Source organism: Mustelus asterias, chromosome 7, assembly GCF_964213995.1.
Source record: "Mustelus asterias chromosome 7, sMusAst1.hap1.1, whole genome shotgun sequence".
Classification (NCBI taxonomy): domain Eukaryota; kingdom Metazoa; phylum Chordata; class Chondrichthyes; order Carcharhiniformes; family Triakidae; genus Mustelus; species Mustelus asterias.
The window spans coordinates 53,772,764-53,799,671 of record NC_135807.1 but is presented as its reverse complement, the minus strand read 5'-3'; the positions used below and the strand labels follow the sequence as shown (position 1 = coordinate 53,799,671).

The following is a 26,908-nucleotide window of genomic DNA, read 5'->3' as shown; positions in this document are numbered from 1 at the left end:
TGGTAACAAGGGCCAATTGCACCCCAAGAACTAAGAGCAAATTGATCATTTTCCAGCATAAGCACAATAAGAATGATAATTTTTCCTACTGTACAGTTTTATAATTGAAATAGCTCCATGCAGTGTAAACTGTCACAAATACAATTTAAGAACTATTTGAAAAAGCAAATTCCATCTATTTATAAGTCTTGTTTTATGATTTTACAAACCTACATCTGTTATGCACTCAAAAAGCACAGTTTTGTATTTTGGAGCAACATTCAATAAAGTGTTTCATTCATTTACACACAAGAGTTGGCAGACCTGGGTCAAATGAATGAAATGTTTCACCATAAAGCAGTATAATGATTCTATTGCCCTGTTGGTTACTGCACTACCCAATGTACTACTGAGCCAGACTACTACTCTTGCCAGTGGATTAGCTAGGCAAAAGATAACAGTAAAATTGTTACATTTAACCTCTCTCAAACATGAAAGAAAAATAATCAGCTAAATTTACCACTATCTTTCTAGTGATCCTTGCTGGAAAATGCATTTATGTGCATATCTCATTGAAAATCTGGCGGTGGTGATGTTTTGCAAAGTTCAATAGACTGTCAGCATTCATGATTTTGATTGCGGTGCAAAGGGTGATCATTTTGTTAAAGTCCTGGAGAGCTTTTGTTGCCTTTGGTTTATAGCTCAATAGAGGAAAGGTAAAGAGAGCATTTAAGAGGACTGGGACAAAAGAGGCAATCCTTGCTGAAGCAGAGCTGTTTATTACAGGTCCACCACGTGAACTGAGGATTAAGCCAGATTCTAATAAAGTAGTTATTGAAAATGGAACCACTTTACCTTTCCAAGCTGAAGTGCTAGATGAAGTGGGGAACATTACAGCACAGCCCAAGTTGGTGGTACATTGTAAGGTAAATAAATTCTTTAGCATTTGAACAACTGATATATTTTAGTTGCCATGAGCTCCATTCTCCCATCCTCTCTCGCCATCCTGCATTCCATTATTTTCATAATGCATCTGTTATCAAGGAATTGCATATTTGTTATATTATAATAAGCATTTGTGCATTTTTAAATATCTGGATAATGTTTTAGATCACTAACTTCATGCTGCCATCAACTTGAATTTTGTTCCCCGATATGCTATTTGGGACAGGGCAGTAGTTTTCAAATTTAGCTTCCTTTAGCCACGTCCAAAATGTTTCTGTCACAACACAGTAAACAATTTTGTACAACATTTTGACATGCATGTCTGGAAGGAATAAACAATTTGAAAATGTAGTGTTTACAGAAAGATTTGAACTATGCAGTTGTGATGAGAGAAGTGTGTAGATTGGTATCGTAGAAGTAATCTGACAAAAATAAACACTTCAGACATCCAGGCAACCATATTTGAGTTACTTGAATTTGACTGTAAGCTGAAACTTCAATGAAAGGAAGAGAAGCTACCCCAGGAGCTGGGATGCATGTTATTTCAGTGATCTGGTTGAACTTTGTTTCTTGTGACCTACTTTACAGATCAAAGTAGGGAAAGTTGGTGTTAAGAGATGGCATTTTAAAATTTTGAATGCCAAGTTTGTGTTTAATATATAGCATGGTTGCAAATTGCTATTGATGTGAAATCAGTTGACCTTGAATCTGAGATTGGTAGGTTTTGTTAAACAAGGTAAAGAGCAAGTATATGGAGTTCAGTCAGGAACCGATCAGGAGTCGATTATGATCTTTTTGAATGACATGGAACAGGGTTGAAAAGCAAAATGGTCGATTCTTGTTCTTGCGTTCCAGTTAGTTCTGAATTAGGGCACATTCCTATTGTAGGTTCACAACCTTGTTTTACGATACTGAATTGAGTCATTTTGTTTTTGCTCACAACGGACAGTTCCATCATCCTGAAGTGGATTTGAGCTTTGAACCTAAAAGTGAAGGCTTATTTTATAATTGCTGCCTGCTTCATTATTTAAGCTTGCATGACATGCCCCAACTCTCTTAAGTTAGCTTGTCCAGTTCTTATTTTGCCTTTATCACCATGTAATTGTTGCATGTGTTTCTTTTTCAGTTTCTTGGTGCTCCAAATTTGCCTGTGTATACAGTAGATTGTAGTAACACTGGTACAGGAATCTTAACTGGCCCTGTGATACATGTCCAAAACATCAAGAAGGACCAAACACTGAAAGCAAGGATTGAGATATCGGTAAGAATTGCTTTTAGTGATTTATTTGAAGTTGGCTCTAATTAATGGTTCAAACTAGGATCTGTTTAATTGTTTATTTGGTACATGTTGGCTGCTTTAAGCCAAGTTCAAGAATTGTTTATAGCTAGGGTATGGCTAGCTGTTCTTGTGTTCTTCCCTGTTGCATTTGGTCTGTTGCCAGTTGAGGACAGTTAAGTTTACCAGGGAGACCAATTTTGCAGTGAAAGAATGTGGAGCTCTGCTTCATGAGGGTTCAGCATTGAAGCACGGTTGACAGCTCTGAAGAAGAGTCACACAAACTCGCAACTCTGTTTCTCTCTCCACAGATGCTACAGGCCTACTAGAAATTCATTTTAGAAATCATAGAAACCCTACAGTGCAGAAGGAGGCCATTCGGCCCATCGAGTCTGCACCGACCACAATCCCACCCAGGCCCTACCCCCACACATATTTTTACCCGCTAATCCCTCTAACCTACGCATCTCAGGACTCTAAGGGGCAATTTTTAGAATGGCCAATCAACCTAACCCGCACATCTTTGGACTGTGGGAGGAAACCGGAGCACCCGGAGGAAACCCACGCAGACACGAGGAGAATGTGCAAACTCCACACAGACAGTGACCCGAGCCGGGAATCGAACCCGGGACCCTGGAGCTGTGAAGCAGCAGTGCTAACCACTGTGCTACCGTGCCGCCCCCTGAAGCCTTCTAGCATTTTCGACACAAGTTATATTTGGGTTTATTTGGAAGTTGATGTAATTTATTTATCAAGTCTGTCAGGGAAATAGTGAGGGAAACAAATGAAGTTTGTGATGAGCAATATTTATTCAGTGTGGGAGGCTTCATGTAATTGTGTACAGTAAGTCACAGGCTATTTCTACTCAAGTTGAAGATTTGAGTTCCCTAGAAATTCCCTAATGTTTAGTCACATCTAGAAGACAGAAGGGTTTCTGTCACATATACTCCAGGAACACCCACCATCTTGACAGTCAAGGGCAAAGATGCACGGGAACTCCGGTCACCTGCAACCTCCCCTCTAAGTCACACATCAGCTTGACTTGGAATGTATATTGCTGTTCCTTCATCAAAGCTGAATCAAAATCATGGAATTTCTCACTCAGCATGTTGCGAGCAACTTGAGCACTGAGATGGTTCCACCACAAGAAAACCTCGATGTCAACAATAAATGCCAAGGATGCTTGCATCCCAAACAGAGTAACCATCCACTGGAGTAGGATAAGGGGACAAGAGGAAATATAGAAAATCAACTGACATTGTGGAATTGATAACAAGGTATTTCCTTCTGAATACCTCCAATAGTAACTCTGCAACCAAGACTGAATCAATGTTAAAGTGAGGCAAGTGGTTGCCAATGAGGGAAAAGTAATGTGCAGAAATAGTAGTAATAGGGAATTTCATAGTTAAGGAATTGATGAATATTTTTGAAGATGCACAATGTTAGTATGGTTCCAATTAAGTTCCAGGATAGCAGATATAATTGAGTAGGTGGAAAAAAATTGCTCCAGTATCAAGTGTTGGCTTTACCTGCTCTCTTTCTGTCAGTTAACATGTTTGATGTAATTAAGTCTATACAGGAAAATAGTTAAATATGCGAGGGGTGACAGATGAAATTGGAGATATGCATTATGTAGTGTTGAATGTTTGTTTGGATCAAACCCTGAATGACACCACTGTATATATGCTGCCATTCTGAAAGAAACCATTCACCAGTAATTGTTGCCCCTTAACCAATTTTGTACCCATATTGCTGCTGCCCCTTTTTATCTCCAGGGCTTTGAGTTTGTTAATATATTTGATATTTTATCAAAACATTTTTGAATACATCAGCTGCACTAGCTTCACCAACTCTCTTCATTACTTTAAAGCAGGGGTCTCCAAACTTTTCAGTACGAGGGCCACATCGTATATTTTACACATTTTCGGGGGCCAAAGAAAAAAATTAGTTTTATAAATGAACTGGCGATGATTAAGCCCGTGAGATGGAATGAAATTCACTGTTGAAACAACAGGTTTCAGAACGCAAGACTTGGAGTTGTGATGTGTCACACACATCAGTTGATTCATCAAGTGCGAGAGAATACAACTGAAAATTTCTTGCTTTGTCTGCAATGTGGTGAAATATATTGCTTCCTATATCCTCAATTCTACGAGCAACAGTATTTGGCGCAAGATTGATGATTTTGAACAGATTTGCTTTTTCTGGGCATAACTCTTCCACTGCTTCTATTATACACTCTTTGAGATCTCCATCGGTGAATGGCTTTCCTCTTTTAGCCAATGCATAAGTTAGTTTGTAATTGGCTCTGGTTAAAGCTTCATTTTCAATTATCTTCTGCGTAAAAAAAGCTTGTTGGGAAAGCAACCTGCGTTGCATTGATTCAAATTTTTCCAAATGCTGTGTTCCTGTGAATTGGGAATAACTTGGTGCATGTTTGGTCTCATAGTGCCGACGTACATTGTACTGCTTCAAAACTGCAACAGTTTCGTTGCATGTGACACACAAGGCTGCTTGTACAAAGAAGTACTTTACACCCCATTCTTCATTAACCAGGTGGCACCCACTGTCCACTTTTCTTTTTTCCTTCCATAACTGAATTGGTCTGAATTGCCACCACCATTGTCATTGTTCTCGCTCATTTCAGACAGATGGAACTTACGGATTGGATAAAGCAGCTGTCACTCAGTCAATGCAGAGTGGCAATTGGATAACGGATGTCTCAATAGCTGATTTGTTTAATGAACTGTCAGTCACAGGACGGCAGCTCTGATTGGACAATAGGCCGGTAAAGAGGGCAGGGATTCCCATGGGTCCATCAGACACCACGCGGAGCGGCAGCAAATGTCCGGCCTGTGGCTTCCATCCCCGCGTCCGGATTCTGAGTCAACGGCAGGGTTCCGGACGCGGGAGTGTTTTCGGCAGCGGGAATCCCGTCCCACCCCACTGGCTGCGGGCCAGATGTTAGCCCGCCGCGGGCCGTAGTTTGGAGACCCCTGCTTTAAAGCATTTAATTAGTTAGTTGAACACGTTTTGTCTTTAATAAAGCTACTCTGGTTGCCATTTATTAACCCTTATTTTGCTGCGTGAATTAATTTAGCCTTGGATTATTGGCTGTAAAAAGATTGCCTACCATCGACATTGGACCACATGGTGCTGGGTTTATCCCCTCCCCTTTTTGGAATGGGCATTACAGTTTTGAGATAATTAGCAAATGCTGAAGAGAACTGCAGGAAAAAGAATGGCAGAATTCTGCTTCTGCTTCAGATGATCCAGCCTGCCAGTTGAAGGAAGTCAGAGAAGATGGCCAAGGCTCTGACACAATTTTTCAATTCCCCTTGGATATCTAAATTGTGGGGACTGGAGGGCAGCCAGAATAACACCTGTTCAAGAAAGGAATAAACTTCATTTAACCTTAATGTCAGTTTAGTTGTCGACATGCTTAGTTTAAAATGTTTACTTTGTCATAATTGACAATAGTTGCAATCTATACAGTTTTTTATTAATATGCATATTTGCATTATCCACTGGTGTGTTGTTGTGGATACTATTATGTTAATATAGATCCCATTATGTACCGAGCTTTGAGTTTGTAATGTGCTTTGAATTTATGTATTGCTAATATTGTGATATTTCAAGAAATACACTCAACATACCAGGATACTTTATAACTTGCAGATCATGTTTTCTTACTCTAATATTTTCAAAAATATTGTGTGGTTCTTAATGTGCAGAGCTGCAAAGATGTGTCAGCAGTGGAGAAGGTAATTAAATTGCTCCCAAGCACTCAAGTCACCAAGCTCCAGATCTTCAGCATAGATGGACAAAAGGCAATTCCTATCAAACATCAGGATGAAATTGATTGGATTGCTGGAGACGTAATTCACCACCTTATCTTTCGGATGTATGATGAGGGGGATCGGCAGATTGTTGTTAATTCATCTCTGGCTGAGAAAATTAAGGTAGTCATTGGTTTCTGACTAACATTTACTAACAATCTCTTGCAAGGATTCTATAGTTTTAAATGCTAAATTTATTTAGCATATGATCTGTGGCGCTAGCATTTTTTGTAATTTCCTCGCGTTCAGTTTAAAAACTGGAGTACTTGACAGTTCATTTGACTAATGCCAGAAATCTAGTGGATCAAATCTTCCGTTTGGCAGCAGTGTTGCATCGCCGCTGTCTGTGAAGATCATTGCGCTCTTACCTTTTTTGCGCCCTTCAAGCTGGGACTTCCAATCCTGGCTGGAACAACAAAGCCCACCGAGCAGTGAATCAGGGGAAGACTGTGAAGAGAAAGTGTATAGGACGCACCCATGTTTTACAACATCAGCTGCAGTATTCGGGTATGTTTTTGAAGGGTGGATGGGTCACTGAGTGGATGGTGCGGTGGGAGAACTAGTTGGGGTGGGTGAGTTGGCTGGAAGGGTCCTGGGGGAGGCGTCGGATGGGTAATGGGATAATGGGGGAGGCAGGGCAGTGGGGTCATGGGGAGGGATGGCGTTGGATAGGAGGGTCACGGGGGAGGGGGTTTGGCTCTGAGTTTCTAGGGGAGTGGATTTGGTTGTGAGATCAGGAGGGAGATTGTTGAAGTGTGGAGGGCAGTGGGTTGGTTGCGCTGTTCAGGACTGAGATGCGTCAAAGGTTGAACAATAAAAGGATTCTGTGGTAAGTATCTGGGTAAGTAACACGTATCTACTTCAAGTCTCCAATACTGAGATCAGTGCAAAGCTCCATTGGTGAAGGGTCCCGTGCAGCACAAACATGTCTAACTGGGGTTCAAACTTCCCAGGCAATTACAGTGCAGGAACATGGGTCAGGATGTCCTCATGGTGCAGACATGCACCAGCAAGGTGAGTTCAGTGCAACATTGCTTCTGATACTGGAATATCTGTCCCAATATCTCTCGATTACTCACTCCATTAAATATCTATTGAATTCGCTTTTTGCTTAAACCTTGCCTTTATCCCCTTCCTGAGCTCTATGATGAGTTTGGTGAATGTTTGGAGCACAAAGTATTAAATGTAAATGTCTGAATTTTTTAAAATAACGCTTTAATGAGTCTTTAGTTGGTTGTGAAAGTTGTGACATTACAAGGCACCTTAGTCCCACAGAATGCACGTGGAGTCACCTCCTGTGTCCTGAACAACCACATGCATAGGAAGTGTTGTCTGCTGGAGGAGCTCGAGCTTTGGGTTTTGGAACTTGTGCAACAGCCAGCGTCACTGCTTTGCATCCACAGGGCTCAGAACTATGTGAATAGCATATTTCTGAATGTGGTCACCCCTAGGCTTAAGGTTTTGCAAAAATTGGCCCCTTTAAGTTACTGTGCATGTGTAGCTCCATGTTTACATCAATTGTTTGTGCACTGTGAAATAAAAATTAAAGGAAACATTGGTGTGCAGGTACTGGGTACCACCAGACAAATATGCAGAACCAGGTAGATACTGCAGAGCCCCCTGAGTGCATCCTGATAAGGCAAAAGGCTCTTTTCTGAAATACAGCCAGAGCCGTACAAATAAGTGGCTCAGAGGGCAGGGGCTAGGATTCTATTGTCCAAGGAGCAGACAGGCATTTGCAGCCACACACGATTCCAGGGTGGTGAGTTGTCTCCCTGGTCAAGGGAGGGAGGTATATCATGGTCCATATCAGTACCAATGACATAGATAGAAAAAAGCTTGCAGTCCTTCAGCCAGATTTCGAGTAGTGAGGAAAGGAATTTTTTTTAAAAAGTAGGATTCCAGAGTAGTGGTTTTCAGATTACTCCTGTTGCTCGGCTGTAGTGAGTACAGAAGTAAGTTTGTACATTTGAATGCACCTATTCACAAATGCAAATGACCACATTTTGGGATTTATCCTTCAGAAATCTTTCCTCTACGTTAACAGCATGTAGTCTATTCGATCTCAAGTTCAGCATTCGTCTGCTTGAAGATTGCAAATTTGACACTTGCGTGACGCATCCTTTCTGGAAACTGGAACCCAAGATATTGTGAATTATAGATGTATACTCCACACAGAAGTAACCCAGTTCCTCCTCTTACCATTATTTTACTCATTCATGTGATATGGTGTCACTGGCTAGACCAGAACTTATTGCCCATCCTAATTAGCCTTGAAAAATTGGCAGTGAGTCATTACCTTGAACCACTGCAGCCTTAGTAAGTACATCTATGGCACTGGGGAAGGAAGTTCCAGGGTTTTAACCCAGCGATAATGTATTGTGCTGTTATCTTTTTTGCTACTTTAAACTTAATTAATTCAAACTAATTCACACCCATTTTTTGGTTTTGCAGTCTATTCTGTCATGGTACCAAATCTGTTTCCTTATCAACTTTGCAAAAGGCATACATTCTGCACACCTACCCTATTTGTTCTATGTCTAGTTCAAAAACTTGAACTAATTCTTTGCGTTCAAAAAATGTCAATTTTTTATCATCTTGTTAGATTTATTAGATTTTAATTTGTACATTTTCTTAAATTAACAAAAATATCATAGCACAGGTTTCAAATTCATATTTTGTGTTACCAGAAAAACTGAGTAAAATGATGTTTGAGTAGTTTGCATTTATTTCTTTTCCCAAATGACCAAATAATAATTGAGTTAAAATTCTTAATTTTAGGTTAACTGGACACCACGGATAAATAGAGAACATTTAATTCAAGGATTGTTGCCTGATGTGAAAGTACCATGCTCTGTTAAGGATGTGCGTTATTGTCAGGTCTCCTATCAAGATGATCACGTTTCACTGGAAAGTGCATTTACAGTCAAGTAAGCCGAAAAGTCTTAGTTTCTCATCCACCTTTAGTACTTTAATGTCACGTCAGTTAAATGTGCAGTAAAAAAGACACAAAATCCTGGAAATATTCAGCAGGCCTGGCAGCATCAGTTAGCATTTCAGGTTTGTGATCTTTTATCAGTTAAATGTATAATTCAATTGCAAAAACAAATGGAAGACTTGCAGTACAGTATAATATATTAGATGCTCGAACATAAATTTGCATGATTAACATGCTGTTTTGCCTTGAGTAAAGGCTATTGAATTTGCCTTGTAAAATTCAGTGATGTAAATTAGACACTCAGCTCCTCATTCAAATAATTGCTATGAATTGAGAAGATTAATTGCTACAGAGGGCCCTATCTTTCACTGCTCTTGTACAAACATTTATTGCATCTAAGCAAAAGGATGTGGGCTTGTATCAATTTGTGAAAGAGATTCTGTATTGAAGCTCATTTGCCATGGATTCATCATTCATGTTTTCAACCTGCTCACAATATACCCATAGCAAAAAATATCCAAGCATCAAGATAGATAGGCTTAAGGTCCATGGATGTTATTTAATGTGGCACACTTAAATTGGAAAACCACATCTTTTTAACTTTGCAGTGGTTTTATTTATAAAAACGGGTGTTTTCATTCTATATTTCTTTGGGGCTGTAACTTTTAAAATATCTAAGCAATCAGATTGGATCCTGCAGAGGGCTAATTGTGGTACTGCTACAATATTCAAAATAGCTTTCTCAGTGCAGTGCATAGCGGAAGTAGATTATATATAAAAATTAATTCCTATACTTGTATATCATCTCTTCAATATTTTAACATCTCGACATGGACTTCAAAATCAGCTTACTGAAAAGTACATATATTATGTAGCCAAACAGCCATTTTACGCACAAGATCCTATAAAAGGCAGTGCAATGAAATGACTAGTCACACTGTTCATGATTATGGTTGGAAAAACACCACAGAGGCACTGGGAAAGCTTCTATTGAATATTATCATCTTTATCTGCCTGTACTGCAATACTAGGTAAAACGGGACAAGCGAAGCCATAAAATCCCACACATGGTGCGGCGTAATTTTTTTTTTTACAAAACTGCCACCTGTTTTTTGTACATATGCTGGTGTTTGTCTCAGAACGTTCCACTGTATTTGTGGAAATTTAAAAGGAAAATATAGAGAGATACTAAAAGCTAGAAATAAAGGAGAGAGATAAATAAGGAACAATATAATTAAGATGGGAATGCAGACGCTAGCATTCAGAAACACTGTGTGGTTAGGCTATAAGGCTCATAATTTACCTTGATAAGTCTTAAATATGGTAAAAACCTATTGGTTGGGCTATCTTTAACTGAATTACAAAACGTACGCTGAAAGAACTATATAATTTTCAGACATATTCTTAAAGTAGTGCAACTTACTATTGGTCCTGATTCGGGGTAGAAGTACAATTAAGGAAGCTTAAACTTTTCATTTAATACAGTGCAATTTGTAACATTTTTTAGGCCACAGCCAGATGAAGCTAGGCTTTTGAAATGTTCATTGAAAGGATTAAGCACTGTTCAGATGGGTGAAGAGCTACAAGGAGAAATACGTAAGTTTGTTTTAAAGTTTATTTTTAATTAATATACTGATATTTTAACATTTTAAAATTTCCACATCTGAGTACTTGTGGGGATTCCAAAGGTACATGGATTAAAAACAGCCTGACTTATCCAGACCAGGCTTTCTCTAATTGTCGGTGCATGCTAAAATAGCTTATCATAGAAATCATAGAAACCCTACAGCACAGAAAGAGGCCATTCGGCCCATTGAGTCTGCACTGACCACATTCCCACCCAGGCCCTACCCCCATACCCCTACATATTTTACCCACTAATCCCTCTAACCTACGCATCGCAGGACACTAAGGGCAATTTTTAGCATGGCCAATCAACCTAACCCGCACATCTTTGGACTGTGGGAGGAAACCGGAGCACCCGGAGGAAACCCACGCAGACACGAGGAGAATGTGCAAACTCCACACAGACAGTGACCCAAGCCAGGAATCGAACCCAAGTCCCTGGAGCTGTGAAGCAGCAGTGCTAACCACTGTGCCACCGTGCCGCTTAGAGAGCACAGCATCTCAATTTCTTTGGTTGTACCATAAAACCATCTTATTAAGTAAACTCTCTATTAATGTAAACATATATTTTGTTGAAAATTTAACTAATTATATTAAGATATTTTCAGGTTGCAAATTAAGTGCAAACCTAAAAATAAGCATTTGGTTCCTGAAGAAATTTTGACATCTGCTGATCTCACCTGTTTAATATCAGCTTTTAATGTCCAAGGAATGGAGGTCAATTATATTGAAGACAATCACAGGATTTCTTTGTGGTTTTAACAAGTGATATTTTGCATGCAAAATTATGATTTACTTTCACAGCATTGCTTTCATTCACTGGGGGACACTGGCCAGAGAAAAACAGAGGCGTTGCTCCTTATTTTAAAAAATCACTATTTTGGCGCAGTGATTTCACCCCATCAATTGCATGTAAAGGTTTTATTTGCAGTCATGCCTCATAGTTTGTGGTTTTCTTTGTTGTATTGGCAATGGTTGCACTCAAATCTTTCCAGCAGAGTTTTTGTGCTTGCTAGAAAAGGCTCATCAGTTTGCCTCTCGGTCTTTTGCCTAAGATCAAGCATCTGATCAAATCCAAGATGGGGTGCAATGCCTTGTTAGCTTGGATCTTGTTTGTCTCTCTTCTGGGGGTCATGAATTGGATTCAATTGGGTTTTGAATTTGGTTTCTAGAGCAAGCAAGGAATGGATGTGGGTTTTCTCGATCCACTCTGAACATTAGCTTTGTAAACTTTAAGGGTGGAGTAAAAAAATTTTAAAAGTTGTGTTTTTGATTTGGAGGTTAGCCACACCCCTCTTTGAATGAATGGTTTATTTTCCACAAGTTGGAACAGGGCTCCTGAGCTGTACCTTTAGTGGCTTGTTTCTGGTCACCTCATTTTTATCTTCCTTTGGTTATGCTTAAATTCCCACTTGCCCTTACACTAGTGGGTTTTATTTTAACCACCCCCTTTTTTAAAAAAAGTTGTAAGTTTAAATGCTTTTTTTGTTACTTAGGCCCTCAGTGCTGCTTCCTTCAGTCAGAGGCAATGCATTATTTAAATCAAGTATACTTTAATGGCATATTGGGAAAGATTATATTGCACAGTCTGCCTAGGTTCCCTTGTGGTTGACTTTCTGAATTTCCAAATGCATGGACAATTTTTATTTCAATGAGGCAAAATATACCACAGCTAGGTAAGTTGTGATCTGCAAAAATATACCACAGCTAGGTAAGTTGTAATTTCTTTGAGAGTAGTGAGTCTGTTGAATTCTTTACAGCAGAGTGCGGTAGAGGCTGGGCCATTAAGCATGTTCAAGGTTGAGATGGACAGATTTTTAATCAGCGAGGGAATCAAGGGTTATGGGGATAAGATGGGAAAGTGGAGATGAGGATTATCAGACAGATCAGTCACGATCTCGTTGCATGACAGAGCAGACTCAAAGGGCTGGATGGCCTGCTTCTGCTCCTATGTGTAATGGTCTTATTCTGTACATTTTATAGTTGACACAAAACTAAAGCCATTATATTCTCAATCTGTTTTTTGTTCCAAGAAGAGTGGTGGATGATTTTTTCAAAGCTCAGGAGTTAGAAAAAAACAACGTATGGTGGAAAAGTAGCAAATTTTGTTTGTAACATAATACTGCACTGGTGGCTTTTTAAAGATAACTACAAGTATTGTTTTTAAGATAGGTTGTGGATAAATTGTTAAAGTTACTCAATGTAAAATATTAATTCATTTTCATTTCTTAGATGCAACGCTTACTGATCGCCATGGCAACCAAATTCAATCCCTAACATCCTCCTGCGTAAATTTATTGGGGATAGCTGGAGAAGGACTTGACAAGAGTCATGTAAAATTCACTTGGCAGGTACGCCAGATAGTCACATTTCATGAAACTCCGCAATCTGTCTTTTACTGAGAGCTATTGCTCTGAATTAAAGTTGATGCTGCTGAATCCACTGCAGAAGTTATTTAGTGGAATAGTTGGCTCTTCCTCATTCTTTCCCCCAAACCATCGATATCGGGTTAATCAGAGCATAGGAAAAAGGCAAAACATCCCTACTCATATTAATCAAAAAACAGGGCTAATGGTGGAGAGAGTGTCCTTTTTCAGAGCTCTTTCAGAGTGTGTCATCATTGCACTATGCATTTCCCCTGCTTTCTCTCTCAAATGATCTTGTCCAGCCTTTCATATTTTTTAAACAGCAGTAGTTTTCTCACCACTCTTTACACACGATGTTGGCCCTGTTGTAGGTAAATAACACTTCTGAGACTAGTCGTGAGTCAAAGTACAGTGGTTTATTTTCACAAGCTTGTGGGAGAAGTCCGATCCCTAAAGCGGTTCTCCAGACTTCTCGCCGAATACAGGTTAAGAGCAAATATTTATACATATCTTTTCGCCCCTGGTCACGTCCGCATTTTCTCATGATTATTGCTGCCTCGGCGGTTCCGTCCTTCGCATAGTCCATGTAATCGTAGCCATCTCAAGGCTGTCTGTTCTGTCACCTCTATGTGGCGGACATCTGTGGTTTGTTTATCCAGCATACAAGATTATAAGTTTGTGCAAACAAGTTAACTGAAGTACAGGGGCCTGTATAACAATTTATATCGGTAAGGATGAATATATAATAAATATATATGAATCTATTATACGATCACAGAAGGCATTCAACCTCCACAGAAGTACATAATATAAAAGAACACAAAATGGATACTAGCTTATACTAGCTGGGTTAGCCACAATGCTGAACACAATTAGCTGGGAAAATCATAAGCTTGTGTACAACAGCAGGGGCAACTGCTTCTCTTATCTGTTTTTGGATACACGAAAACAAGTTCTACAATGCCTTTTACACATAAGTATTACAAAGTTCATTAACCCGTTCCCGTCTTCAGCCCAGATCATCTGTTCCCCTGAAAGCCCGGGGAAGGATTGCATGGGAATTGCCTGGGAAATTTAAACTTGCATTGGGCAATTACCTTTCACCTGGAATGTATCTAATACTCCAATTTAAATCGGAGACTTTTGATTGTTCCGACTCTCCTAGCAGAGTAGTTACCCAGGAAAAGTTAGGAATTTAACCACTTCTAAGTCCTGAGTTAACTATGGTACGAACTACCCCACCCTCCAATACCTGTCAGCTATCCCACCTCTTGATTCCTCCCCCCCCCCCCCCCCCCCCCACCCCATCCCCACCCCAAACAATATTTTCAAGTTCACCCTATCTCAAATTAGCTGTGAAGTTATTAATAGAAATGGGAACACACCAAAACCGAAGGGTTGGACAGTCAGAATCAACACGCCTTTCTATTTACAGATGACTGATGAGAGGAGAAATCAGGGCTGTTTAAATGAACTCCCTCCTGTCCGTAACAGTATGTACGTAAACTCTCCAGCCTCTGCTCCAACACCGTCTTTAAAATTGTACTATTTGGTTTACATTGCCCCTCCTTGCTTTTCTTTGCAAAGTACATTACTTCCTATTTCATTAAATTTCATCTGGCATGTACCTTCACACTCTGTTCTTCTGAAGCATGTCATTATCTTCCTCACTGTTTACTACATTTCCAAGTTTTTCTGTCTGCTATAAATTTTTTAATTATTCTCTTTATACTCAAGTCCAGGACAGTAAGGTGCATCAAGACCAACAGTCCTAATAGGCCCTAAAAGATACCACTGTATAGGTCTGTCAGTCTGAAAAACATGTCATCACTGCACTCTGTTTTCTGTGCCTTGGCCAGTTTTGTATCATATTGCCCTGTCCTTCAGTTTTCTCAATAAATACCTTATCAAATGCTACATTTGATTGAAAAAAACGCGCTAGTTTTATTATTGAGTTAAAGTTCATATGACTGAACAGAAAATTGAATTTCAAAGTACAGATGATGAGCATAAAAATATCCTGTGAAATTTAAAAACTTAATTTAGTTTTAAAGTTTATCAGAATATATGTTTATAATTGCTGCCTATTTAGTAGATGATGGGCTAACTCTTTGGTAGTTTTGAGAAGCTTTTGAAAAATACAGCATCTGTGTCTGTACAGAGTTTGGCTCTAATAGATGTATATAAAAGTATTTTATTTTAAGTAGACAGTAACTGTACTTGAAAAATAAATAATTGGACATGAAGTGAGAGACTTATAGAAATGAAAAGTGATTTATAAATGCAAACCATTGCTTGTCTTCCTAGGAAAATGGCCAGTATGTGGTTGTTCGGGGAATAAAGTTTATACCTGGAGCCACTGGTCAAAAAGAACTTTGTTTTGCTTGGCGTGATTTTGTGGATTATGTAAGAATTCATCTGACTGCAGGACCCCCAACCCAAATTGCCATCCTTGAATGGGGAAATACAGAAGAGGTAAGCTTGAGTAGTTAGTTTACTTTTAATTTTTTTTTTCAGGCAAATTTCACTTTTAAGGTGCTCAAAAATACTGTGAACCTTGAGTGCTGTTTTCATGTCAGCAACTGTATTATAGATAACTTTGTTTATCCAATAACCTAAGTTTGACAAATTTGTAGTACTCGTAACAATCAACTAATTGTAGCCAGCAAGAACAGAGGATGCTGGAAAAACTCAGCAGGTCTAGCAGCATCTGCAGTATTTTGCTTATTTTAATTCATTTTATCTGTTTAGTCGTGTAGGACTTGAGTATTGTCGGGGAAAACAAAAAGAAACATTACTGCTGAAGCTGTCTGTCTTGCACTTTTCAGGACAGATTGGCAAGAATGCCAATTGCAAAGGGAGCATACAAGTTGTACTACATGAGAGTGCTGATTGGTTGACAAGTGGACTCTGGTAGAGGCAGTTTATAGTAATTGAGTCAGTCTGCCTCATTTGAATTCAAACAAAATCAAAACTGGAATCAATGGATATCAGGAGCAAATTCTCTGCTGGTTGGACATAGGAAAATGATTGGGATTGTGGAGGGTCAGTCTTCTCAGATTTGGGACATCTCTTCAGATGCCCCTCACAATAGTGTCCTAGGCCCAACCATCTTCAGCTGCTTCATCAATGACCTTCCCTCCGTCATAAGGTCAGAAGTGGGGATGTTCGCCGATGATTGTGCAATGTTCAGCACCAATCGCGATGAGTCATAGTGAAGCACTCCATGTTCAAATGCAACAAGATCTGGACAATATCCAGGCTTGGGCTGACAAGTGGCAAGTAACATTCGCGCCACACAAATGCCAGGCAATGACCATCACCAATAAGAGACACTCTGACCATTGCCCCTTGATATTCAAACGCATTACCATCACTTAATCCCCCACTGTCAACATCCTTGGAGTTACCATTGACCAGAAACACAAGTGGACTCACCACATAAACACAGTGGCTACAAGAGCATGTCAGAGGCTAGCAATACTGCGGTGAGTAACTCACCACCTGACTCCCCAAAGCCTATCCACCATCTACAAGGCACAAGTCAGGAGTGTGGTGTAATACTCCTCACTTGCCTAGATGGGTGCAGCTCTAACAACACTGAAGCTTGACACCATCCAGGACAAAGCAACCCGGTTGGCACCACATCTGCAAACATCCATTCCCTCCACCACTGACATTCAGTAGCAGCTGTGTGTACTATCTACAAGATGCATTGCAACAATTCACTATAGATCCTTAGACAGCACCTTCCAAACCCATGACCACTTCCTTCTAGAAGGCAAGGGCAACAGGTACATGGGAACACTACCACCTGTAAGTTCCCCTCCAAGCCACTCACCATCCTGACTTGGAAATATATCACTGTTCCTTTGCAGTCGCTGGGTCAAAATCCTGGAATTCCCTCCCTAATGGCATTGTGGGTCAACCCACAGCACATGGACTGCAGCAATTCAAGAACGCGGCTCACCACCACCTTCTCAAGGGCAACTCGGGATGGGCAATAAATGCTGATGTGGAGATGCCGGCGTTGGACTGGGGTAAACACAGTAACAGTTTTAACAACAACAGGTTAAAGTCCAACAGGTTTATTTGATAGCAAATTTGCTACCAAATAAACCTGTTGAACTTTAACCTGGTGTTGTTAAAACTGTTACAATAAATGCTGGCCAGCCAGCGACACCCATGTCCCATGAATGAATAAGCAAAAAACAAAAGCTTGGTAGTTAACTGTTTCTCCATGGCCAAGCCTCTACCAATCAAAATCAACTTCCCAATCAATCAGCACTTTCTCATGCATTATAATTTACTATTACAAGGTAAGAAGTCTCACAACACCAGGTTAAAGTCCAACAGGTTTATGTGGTAGCTCGAGCTTTCGGAGCGCTGCTCCTTCATCAGGTGAGTGATGAGTGCCAGGGAAATGGTGTTGACAGCATGTCTTTTTTCAGCAATGACTTGCTGGAATTTTGTCCCATCACAAATAGCCTATCAGTTAAATGCTTTGACATGCTGGCTTTAATTGGACAAGCTTTGTGCCCTGTACTTGGAAGCAGCATATTTATAACTAGGTAAAATGCGTAATATTTTCTACATGCTTAGTGGTTGCTAAGTGTTTGCTGGACCTAGTCTGTAGAGATTCCTGTGTTTAGGTATTAAACCTCTGCACTGCATCCAATGCAACTATTTCCCTCAAGTAAGAAGACCAAAACTGCACAGTCCTCTTTGTGTGATCTCACCAATGCTCTTTTCAATTGTAGTAAGACTTTTCTATTTTTATCCCTAACCCCCTGGCAACAAAAGTTAATGTTCCATTTGTCTTCCTAATTACTTGTTGAACCTGCATTTTAACTTTCTGTGGTTTTTGCGTGACAAATTAAGATAAATTAAAAAATATCTGTTCACTGCCTCTGCCAATTGTTTGTTTCCCATTAATTCTCTGTCTCATCCTCTAAAGGGCCAACATGTACTTTGGCTGTTCTCTTTTTATATACTTGCAAAAGCTCTTGTTGTCTACTTTTATATTTATTACTAGTTTATTTTCAATCTGTTTGTTCCCTCTTTTTTTATTCATCCATTGCTTTTTTCTATATTTTTTCCTGGCCTACCACTGATGTTTGCAGCATGGTATGCCTTTTTCAATTTGATACCATCTACATTTCCACAGCCACAGATGGTTCATCCTCCCCATAGAGTCTTTATTTTTCAATGGAATATATTTTTGGGAATTGTGAAATGCCTCAAATGACTGCCACTGAATTATCTACCACGTTACTTTTGAATCTATTTTCCTAGCTCATTTTAGTCAACTCTGTCTTCATACCTTTGTTACCTTGAAGTAAGTTTATGGTACTAGTAAATAACTAGATATACCCAAGTTTCTCACCTTCAAACTAAATCTGAAGTCATTACATTATAATCACTCTTCCTTAGAGGATCCTTACTATGGGATCATTAATTAATCCTGCCTCATTTGCCAAGGCCAAAATAGCCTATTCCCTGTTTGTATTCGCAACACATTGTTCTAAGAAACTGTCTCAAATATAAGAAATTGTCACAAAAACACAATGAACCCATCTGATTAAATTTGTCCATGAAGATTCAAGTCTCACATGGTTATTCATAGAATCATTTCTTACAAGTACAGGGCTTAGCAGCAAATTGTGCATTCGCAGGTACCCTTTTAAGTCCATATTTAATTATATGATATCCTTTTATGTATTTGGATGATGAATCATTGATTTGTTTTTGGAGATTCTATGGTGATAACAAACAACATTGAAGGTATTTAGTATGACCATCAGTTCAGTTTTGTGTAGAATTTATTTGAAAGTTGACATTGAGTGTATCTGCCTTAACTGAACATTTTTTTTATATTTAGCCCCTCTCTGTTGTCAATGGTAAGGCTCTTGATAAGCCTTTGGTTATCCAGCTTTGTGATGCTTGGGGGAATCCTTCTCCTGAACCTATGATTAAAATTGTCCTACTAAAAGAAAGTGGCCTAAAGGTAAGGAATTTACTGATGCCATATTGGCTGCAAAATTTAGAATTTATAGTATCACTAACATGATTGGTACACAAATATGGGGGGGTGGTGAGGGAAAATGTGACAGCTTTTCCTGCATGTGAAGGCTAAGAATAGTTTTCCTAAAAATAGGTTTTATAATGCATACAGATAGCACTGATAGAAGCCTGAGGCCTAGTTACCCAGCCCCCAAATCTGAGAAATGTAGTCCTATTTTTCATATATTCCTTTGGTTTCTTCTGTTTTGTGCTTTGGAAATGAAATGACTGCTCTCAAATCAAGACCCTTGATGCAACAAAAAAATTGGAGCGCGATGCTTTGACCACCTGACAATTGCATATTGTCAAACTCTTAAAAACAGGTGACCAACTGCTGCTTTGAATAGTGGTATGTTTATTTTCGATTCAAGTTCCAATTTTAAATTAAGAATGGAAATAGTTAACACTACAAACAAAACAATTAACCATAAATAAGTGAAAACAAATCATTTGTATTTGACTCCAACTACATTACATCTTGAATTTTCAATATATTTCTGAATTGTAACTTTCAAATGACCTTTTCCATTGAGCTAAGTTAATTGAATAAATACAGTAGCTTCTCAAAAATGCCAGATGGATAAAGTAACTTGGGGTACAGTTGGATGACAGCATGATTGTCCACCATTCATCAAAGTTAAATTGAACTGAATTAACAATGCAAAATCCTGTAAGAACTATTATCCTCTAGTCATCTTTCTTTTGTTCATTCATGGGGTATGGACATTGCTGGCTATTCCAGCATTTGTTGCCCATCCCAAATTTCCCTTGAGAGCAGGGTGGCACAGTGGTTAGCACTGCTGCTTCACAGCATTAGGGACCTGGGTTCAGTTGCTAGCTTGGGTCACTGTCTGTGTGGAGTTTGCACATTCTCCCCGTGTCTGCGTGGGTTTCCTCCAGGTGCTCTGGTTTCCTCCCACAGTCCAAAGATGTGCAGGTTGGGTAAATTGGCTATGTTGGATTGCCCCTTAGTGTCAGTGGGACTAGCTAAGGTAAATGCATGGGGTTATGAGGATAGGTCCTGGGTGGGATTGTGGTAGGTGCAGACTCAATGGGGCCTCCTTCTGCGCTGTAGGATTCTATGATTCTTACATGGTGATGAACTGCTGCGATCCATCTAAGTGTCAGTACATCCACACTGCAGTTTGGGAGGGAATTTCCAGGATTTTGATCCAACTTTCTTCATATTGCTTTACTCAAAGGCATGCTGATAAATCAAAGCTATGAAGGGACACAATATTTTCCCCATGTCTCACGAACTTAAATACCTCTGACACTGTTAATTCCATTATGCCTTGCTGTTCTGATTTAGGACTTTTCCACTAACAAGGCACATATTTTGGTTATGGAAGTTGTTGCAAAACCTTCTGATTTATTTATTAGTCGCAAGTAGGTTTACATTCACACTGTAATGAAGTTACTGTGAACATCCCACAGTCGCTACACTCTGGCGCCTAACATCTTTAAATAAAATAGAAGGGGATATGCTGAGTAATAACATTGGTAGTGTACTGAGCTGTGAGAGACCATAAAAATTAATGCTCTGAAAAAATGGCCTAATTAAGAACAATGTGGAAATGCCGGCATTGGACTGGGGTGAACACAGTAAGAGTTTTAACAACACCAGGTTAAAGTCCAACAGGTTTATTTGGTAGCAAATACCATTAGCTTTCGGAGTGCTGCTCCTTCTCACTCTATCTGACGAAGGAGCAGCGCTCTGAAAGCTAATGGTATTTGCTACCAAATAAACCTGTTGGACTTTAACCTGGTGTTGTTAAAACTCTTACTAATTAAGAATAGCCAGGAATGGACTGGAATTACAGGAATTACAAATTTGAGTGTTCTAAGGAAATTATTATATTATAAAGAAAAGATGCTGAATTTTTGTATGATTTTTAGCATTTGCTGAGGTGTCATAGCTTGTAAATTAATGTGGAAATCCAAATTATTTGAGGAAATATAGCTATGTAGATACAAAGTTGGCTAAAAGAACAGTTGTGAATGTTTTTTTTGACTGGAGTATATAACCATTGGCATCCACCAGATGTCAGTACTATCATTAGACCACTCAATGTGGATTATAGGGGGCTTAGGATGCCCTGGAACAGAAATCTTTTAAAAGTTGATAAGATTTTTAAAAAGCAACAAATGGAATCTTAAGTTTTCTGTTTTCTTTTATGGAATATAAACCACTGAAAAGGCCAGCATTTATTGCCCATCCCAAACTGCCACTGAAAAGGTGGTGAGAGTGGTCTTCAGAACTGCTAAAATCCATCTGATGTAGGTACACCCACAGTGCTCTTAAGAATATGTAAAGGCATAGTGGTGATGCAATAAAAGTAAATGGTAACCGTTAATAATTAGGCTGTGGTTAGCAAACTTCAATTTTGGGCTGTTACTACAGGCAAATGCTGAGCATATAGAGGAGATTTGCTCAGCTGATGTCTGAAATGGAATGCTTTAGTTACTAGAAAATCAGGGCTTCTCTCAGAGTTGGATAAATCAAAATTTGATGGATGTTTGCAGGTTTAATAAGATTAACTGTGGTAAAAATATTTCCGTCACAACTAAGCCAGTAACTAAAGGGTATGACTTCAGCATCACTAAGAGAACAAAAGGAGAGGTCAAAAAAATTGTTTATAAAAACTTAAAAACAGTGATAGAAACAGAATCCAAAATAACTTTGAGAAGGCTAATGGGTTAAAATTTGAATAAGTAAGAGTTAAAAAGGTAGAGTTCTTGCCAGAGGAATGGGTCTAAGGCGTTGGCATTAATGGTGTTGGACGAAACAGCCACCACTTGTGTTTCTGAGATTGCATTTTGACATATTGCTCTTCACAAGGATATTTGGTAAAGATTGTTTCAGTGTGCCTTGCCTCTGGATCCATATGATTTGGAGTTGATGTGCTGTTACTTTGGCTTCTTTGTGCTTTCTCCTCCTGGCAGTACACTGGTAGTCTTGACCAGTGGTTCCCAACTTTTTCAGTAACACGACACACTTCAATGATTAACAAATAATTCCATGGCACACCGACTTTTTTTCAGCTGAATTGATTGCTCAGAAACACCCCACAATGTCGTAGCGAACCAACAGTGACCAATCACTTAAAAGGGGTGGGGTGACTTGGTGTTGTGTCTCTATGGAGATGGAACATTTGTGCTTGCTACCTTTTTGGCAGGTTTTGCAAAGATACTTGCAGTTTCAGACCATTCAGAAAGAAAGATTTGGAAAGGTAGTATCATAACCAGCAAGAAATCTTAAATTATATTTGTATATATATTTTCTTAAAATGCCCTTCTTAAATTAAGAATAATTGAATTTAGCAAGGCCAGGGTTGGGGAGGAAGAGGAAATATTTCAAACCTTGAAACTAACTCTCTCATTGAAAGGACAAAATGTGTGGCACTCCAAAATAAGAGCGAGAAAAAGATTCTGATAGGTCCAGAACATTGATCTGAACTGTTGAGTTAAGTTTGTTAATTTTTTTTAAAAACTGCTGAAATCCACACTGGCCTGGTAGGGGAAGTAAACAAGTGATTTCCAGCAAGCATGCTCACCACAAACTAAATATGATCTGTTGGCACCCATGACTAAATATTGCAAGGTCCACACCTGTGGCCAGGATGTAACGTGAAATAAAGTTAAGGCAGCACGTGGATGTTTCTATTTGTGTATCTAGAAACCTCATTGCCTACCAAACCTCTCAATACTTAAATCAGTGGACAATTGCAGGCTGTCCTTCATGTTCTGACGTAGAGTCATAGAGGTTTACAGCATGGAAACAGGCCCTTTGGCCCAACTTGTCCATACTGCCCTTTTTTAAAACCCCTAAGCTAATCCCAATTGCCCGCATTTGGCCCATATCCCTCTATACCCATCGTACCCATGTAACTATCTAAATGCTTTTTAAAAGACAAAATTGTACCCGCCTCTACTACTACATTTGGCAGCTTATTCCAGACACTCACCATCCTCTCTGAGAAAAAATTGCCCCTCTGAACACTTTTGCATCTCTCCCCTCTCACCTTAAACCTATGCCCTCTAGTTTTAGCCTCCCCGACCTTTGGGAAAAGATATTGACTATCTAGCTGATCTGTGCCCCTTATTATTTTATAGACCTCTATAAGATCACCCCTCAGCCTACTACGCTCCAGAGGAAAAAGTCCCAGTCTATCCAGCCTCTCCTTATAACTCAATCCATCAAGTCCCGGTAGCATCCTAGTAAATCTTTTCTGCACTCTTTCTAGTTTAATAATATCCTTTCTATAATAGGGTGACCAGAATTGCACACAGTATTCCAAATGTCGACATGCATAAATGGGTTAAGAGTTATTTCCCTCACTGCACACAAGCATCAAAATATAGTTCACACGTTACAGGAACTTTGCTTTTCTGGGACTTGTAAACATGTTTGACATCAAACTAGTTAGTGCATTTATCAGGTTCAGTAAATAGGAAAACTTTAGTTGTGTATTGCACACAACACTTAATATATTGCACGCAACGTTTATAAAACTAGGAACTATAAAATAATTTTCACAAAGGCTGCTTATCATTCAGTTTACTCATCGCAAATAACATTTGTATTTGTGTGGCGATTTAGCAACAGAAATATGTTGAAATGCCTCACATGGTGAATTTCTTTTGAAGTACAATGACTGTTGTATTTTTTGGCAGTTAACAACCAAAGCATGTTAGAGCAGCTGTGATAAAGGATCCACACTGAAAACATTGACTCATCCACTGTCTCAGTGAAGACAACTAATCTAGTCATAATTTTGAGCACTTTATGGAATTTATTTCAGCATGTTGCAGTTGTTTCCAGTTACGCCTTTTCGTACTGTGGGTTAAGGCTTTTCTTTTATTATTGGGAGGAAAAACTGTAGAGCCAAAATAGTTAACCAGTTTCGAAGCTTTAGAAATTTGTGATTATATAATCTTCATGGCTTTAACCTGGCACACTGCAACAAATTCACTGAAACAGAGTTTCTACTTTGATAAAGGTGTAAAATTTAATACAACAATGCAAGCATTTTACTGAATGCTGCCAGTTAATGAGGAAACTCCACAGAGCAAGCTGGACAGTTGTTTTACAAGATTCACTTAATATTTACTCATGCTAAATGAACATTTGTAACACTTTTCTGTGAAATGCACGTATGTAAAAAGGCACTAAAACATCTAGGTTAGTCAGATGACAAGGGCCCCATTGCTGTTCACAGTCTTTCCATTTCAATCATCTACTCGAGGACTTGGGCTCTTCCAAGAATTTTCTGAAGGGGAACGAGTTTCCCACTTAACGGAAAAAGACCTAGATCTTGAAGGCCTTCATTGATTTGGTGATCTGGCCTTGGACCTCATTGGAGTGAGGGCCAACTTCTCTTTGAATATGAAGGAGAATGAGATCAGGGATTGCAGCTGTGGCTTCGGGATCTGTTGTAACAACGTTCACTTGATCTAGATCTTGAATGGGAATGAGATTTGGACGATAAACAACTGATGCCATGCCTTTTCTTGTAACAGGAACAATAGGCTTGGTGACCATGCTCGCTGTACTGAGAGCAATGGTCACTGGGGACAAACCGGCGGTGAGCAGGATGACAGCCATAGTGTGATTTGCATGACATCCCATTTGACAGCTCAACTCGCATCCTCGATCCATACACAACCGTGCCATCCATCCCACTCCCAGCATCCTCTGCATCTGTGGAGTCTTCAAACTCCACAAAAGCAAAACCTGGAGGCTTCTGTGCTACCCACACATTCCTCAAAGGGCCATAGTAGCTGAAAGATCATTCTGGTTCTCCTTTGACATCTCCTGTTCCCAAATCAGCAATGTAGACTTTGCAGTCTGAAGCTCTGGAGTAATACGCCATTCTTTAGCTCTGTTTTCTTGCCCTCCGCTCCATCTGGTTAAGAGTTGCTGCTTGTGTTAACTGGTTCATGGCAATAGCTATAGCTGCAATAGTGCCATTGGAGCAGGAGCCAAGCCTTCAGGAATTGACAGTGAGGAAGAATGGGCAGCAAGGGACAATGGCACTGCTAAAGGCGTGCCATAAATGGCTTTAGGCAATCCACTGGAAGGCTCCTTCCGAGGCATGGAAGAGGAGGAGCCCACAGTTTATTTTTCCACAAATAAGAAAATAAAGTCTCGAGTCTGCCCCCACGGCCGCAGCACACTTCTCTCAGTGCACCAGTTGAAAACTACCGGTCTAGACATGGTCTTCAACCACAGAATGTGGGGAGGGGAGAGAGGCATCCAAAAGCTTGTTAAAAGGTGAATATTGTTTTTAGCATCTCTTTCATCCCCCTCTCCCCCATTTTGGATTAGAGATTGAATTTCACCATTTTGTGGAAATACATTTTTCAGGATGTTATTTTTCTAACAATGTTGTTATATAACAGAAACATTTACAGCCCACAAATCATAGTGGTACATAGCTCACTGAAAGTGGCAACGCAGGTGGGGAAGGTAGTCAAGAAGGCATATGTTTACCTTCATGGGCCAGGCATTGAGTTTAAAAATTGGCAAGTCATGTTGCAACTATATAGAACCTTGGTTAGGCCGCACTTGGAATATAGGGTTCAGTTCTGGTCGCCACGCTACCAGAAGGATGTGGAGGCTTTGGAGAAGGTACAGAAAAGATTTACCAGGATGTTGCCTGACATGAAGGGCATTAGCTATGTGGAGAGGTTGGAGAAACTTGGTTTGTTCTCACTGGAACGATGGAGGTTGAGGGGCGACCTGATAGAAGTCTACAAGATTACGAGAGGTATGGACACAGTGGATAGTCAGAAGCTTTTTCCCAGGGTGGAAGAGTCAATTACAAGGGAGCATAGGTTTAAGGTGCGAGGGACATGGTTTAAAGGAGATGTACGAGGCAAGTATTTTACACAGAGGGTGGTAGGTGCCTGGAACTCGCTGCAGGGGGAGATAGTGGAAGCAGATACGATAGTGAGTTTTAAGGGGTGTCTGGACAAATACATGAATAGGATGGGAGTAGAGTGGTATAGTCCCCAGAAGGTTGGGGTTTTAGTTCAGATGGGCAGCATGGCCATGCAGGCTTGGAGGGCCAGTGCTGTAATTTTCTTTCTTTGTTGTATAATGTGATCTACCAGGGTTACTTGGATTTCTATAGACCCATGTGTTTTAGTAATAAACTAATTGAATTTTAGTGCTGTAACAAATGATTTCCTTTTCCTCTAGCTGTCACCAACACCGCAACTGCAGAAAACTGATGAAAATGGAAGGACAAATTTAGGGTCGTTTCAGATCTTTGCAGCAAGGTATGGTTAAATCAAATTATTTTTCAACAAGCTTGTATGTTTCCTCTTGATATCATCAGAAATTGCCTTGCTGCTCCCATTGAAACTGCACCTGACAAGGCAACCTCTGATCAGTTATCTACGCAGTTATCTACACCCATATTTCCCCATATTCTTCCAATTTTCTTCTGTGCCTTGGAGAAAATGGTCCCTTAAGTTCTTCCCCAGGGCACTTTCAAATTCCCAACTTTGGTTTTGAAGCATTATTCAATTATGCTCTCTGTTGCTAAAACTGCTCAATATTCTGATTGTCTAGGAATGCAAAGATAATCCCTGGCTTATCTTCACAGACCTAAGATGCCTTCTCTGTCACCTCCACCCTCTCCTCCCACAATAAATGCAAGAAATTTGTGAACATCTTTATCGCAAAGAGAAATTGCCACTGTCTCTTCCCTCCCTTTTCCATGTCGGTTGGTACTAACTTGCATAAATGTTTCCTGCTGCCCCAGCTCTGAACTCAGGGCTTTCCTCCAGATTCCATTTGAAGTCCGAGAATTCGATCTTCAACCTCAACTTGTCTATGGGATCCACCTACTGCTCCTTTGATCCA

General features: G+C 39.7%; 1 protein-coding gene and 1 pseudogene across 2 annotated transcripts in view; one reads left to right on the top strand and one right to left on the bottom strand.

Annotated features, from left to right (window-relative positions):
• smchd1 (structural maintenance of chromosomes flexible hinge domain containing 1) overlaps positions 1-26,908 on the top strand; it is a 202,740-nt gene that overhangs the window by 99,268 nt on the left and 76,564 nt on the right. For both annotated transcript variants that reach the window (XM_078216072.1, XM_078216073.1), the window contains exons 24-32: positions 766-905; positions 2,051-2,185; positions 5,935-6,162; positions 8,821-8,969; positions 10,485-10,573; positions 12,836-12,954; positions 15,277-15,444; positions 18,851-18,976; positions 26,240-26,319. In XM_078216072.1, coding sequence (XP_078072198.1) covers positions 766-905; positions 2,051-2,185; positions 5,935-6,162; positions 8,821-8,969; positions 10,485-10,573; positions 12,836-12,954; positions 15,277-15,444; positions 18,851-18,976; positions 26,240-26,319 — 1,234 coding nt within the window. The remainder of the gene's footprint in view (positions 1-765; positions 906-2,050; positions 2,186-5,934; positions 6,163-8,820; positions 8,970-10,484; positions 10,574-12,835; positions 12,955-15,276; positions 15,445-18,850; positions 18,977-26,239; positions 26,320-26,908) is intronic.
• Positions 24,265-24,908, bottom strand: LOC144495722 (serine/arginine-rich splicing factor 7-like; annotated as a pseudogene).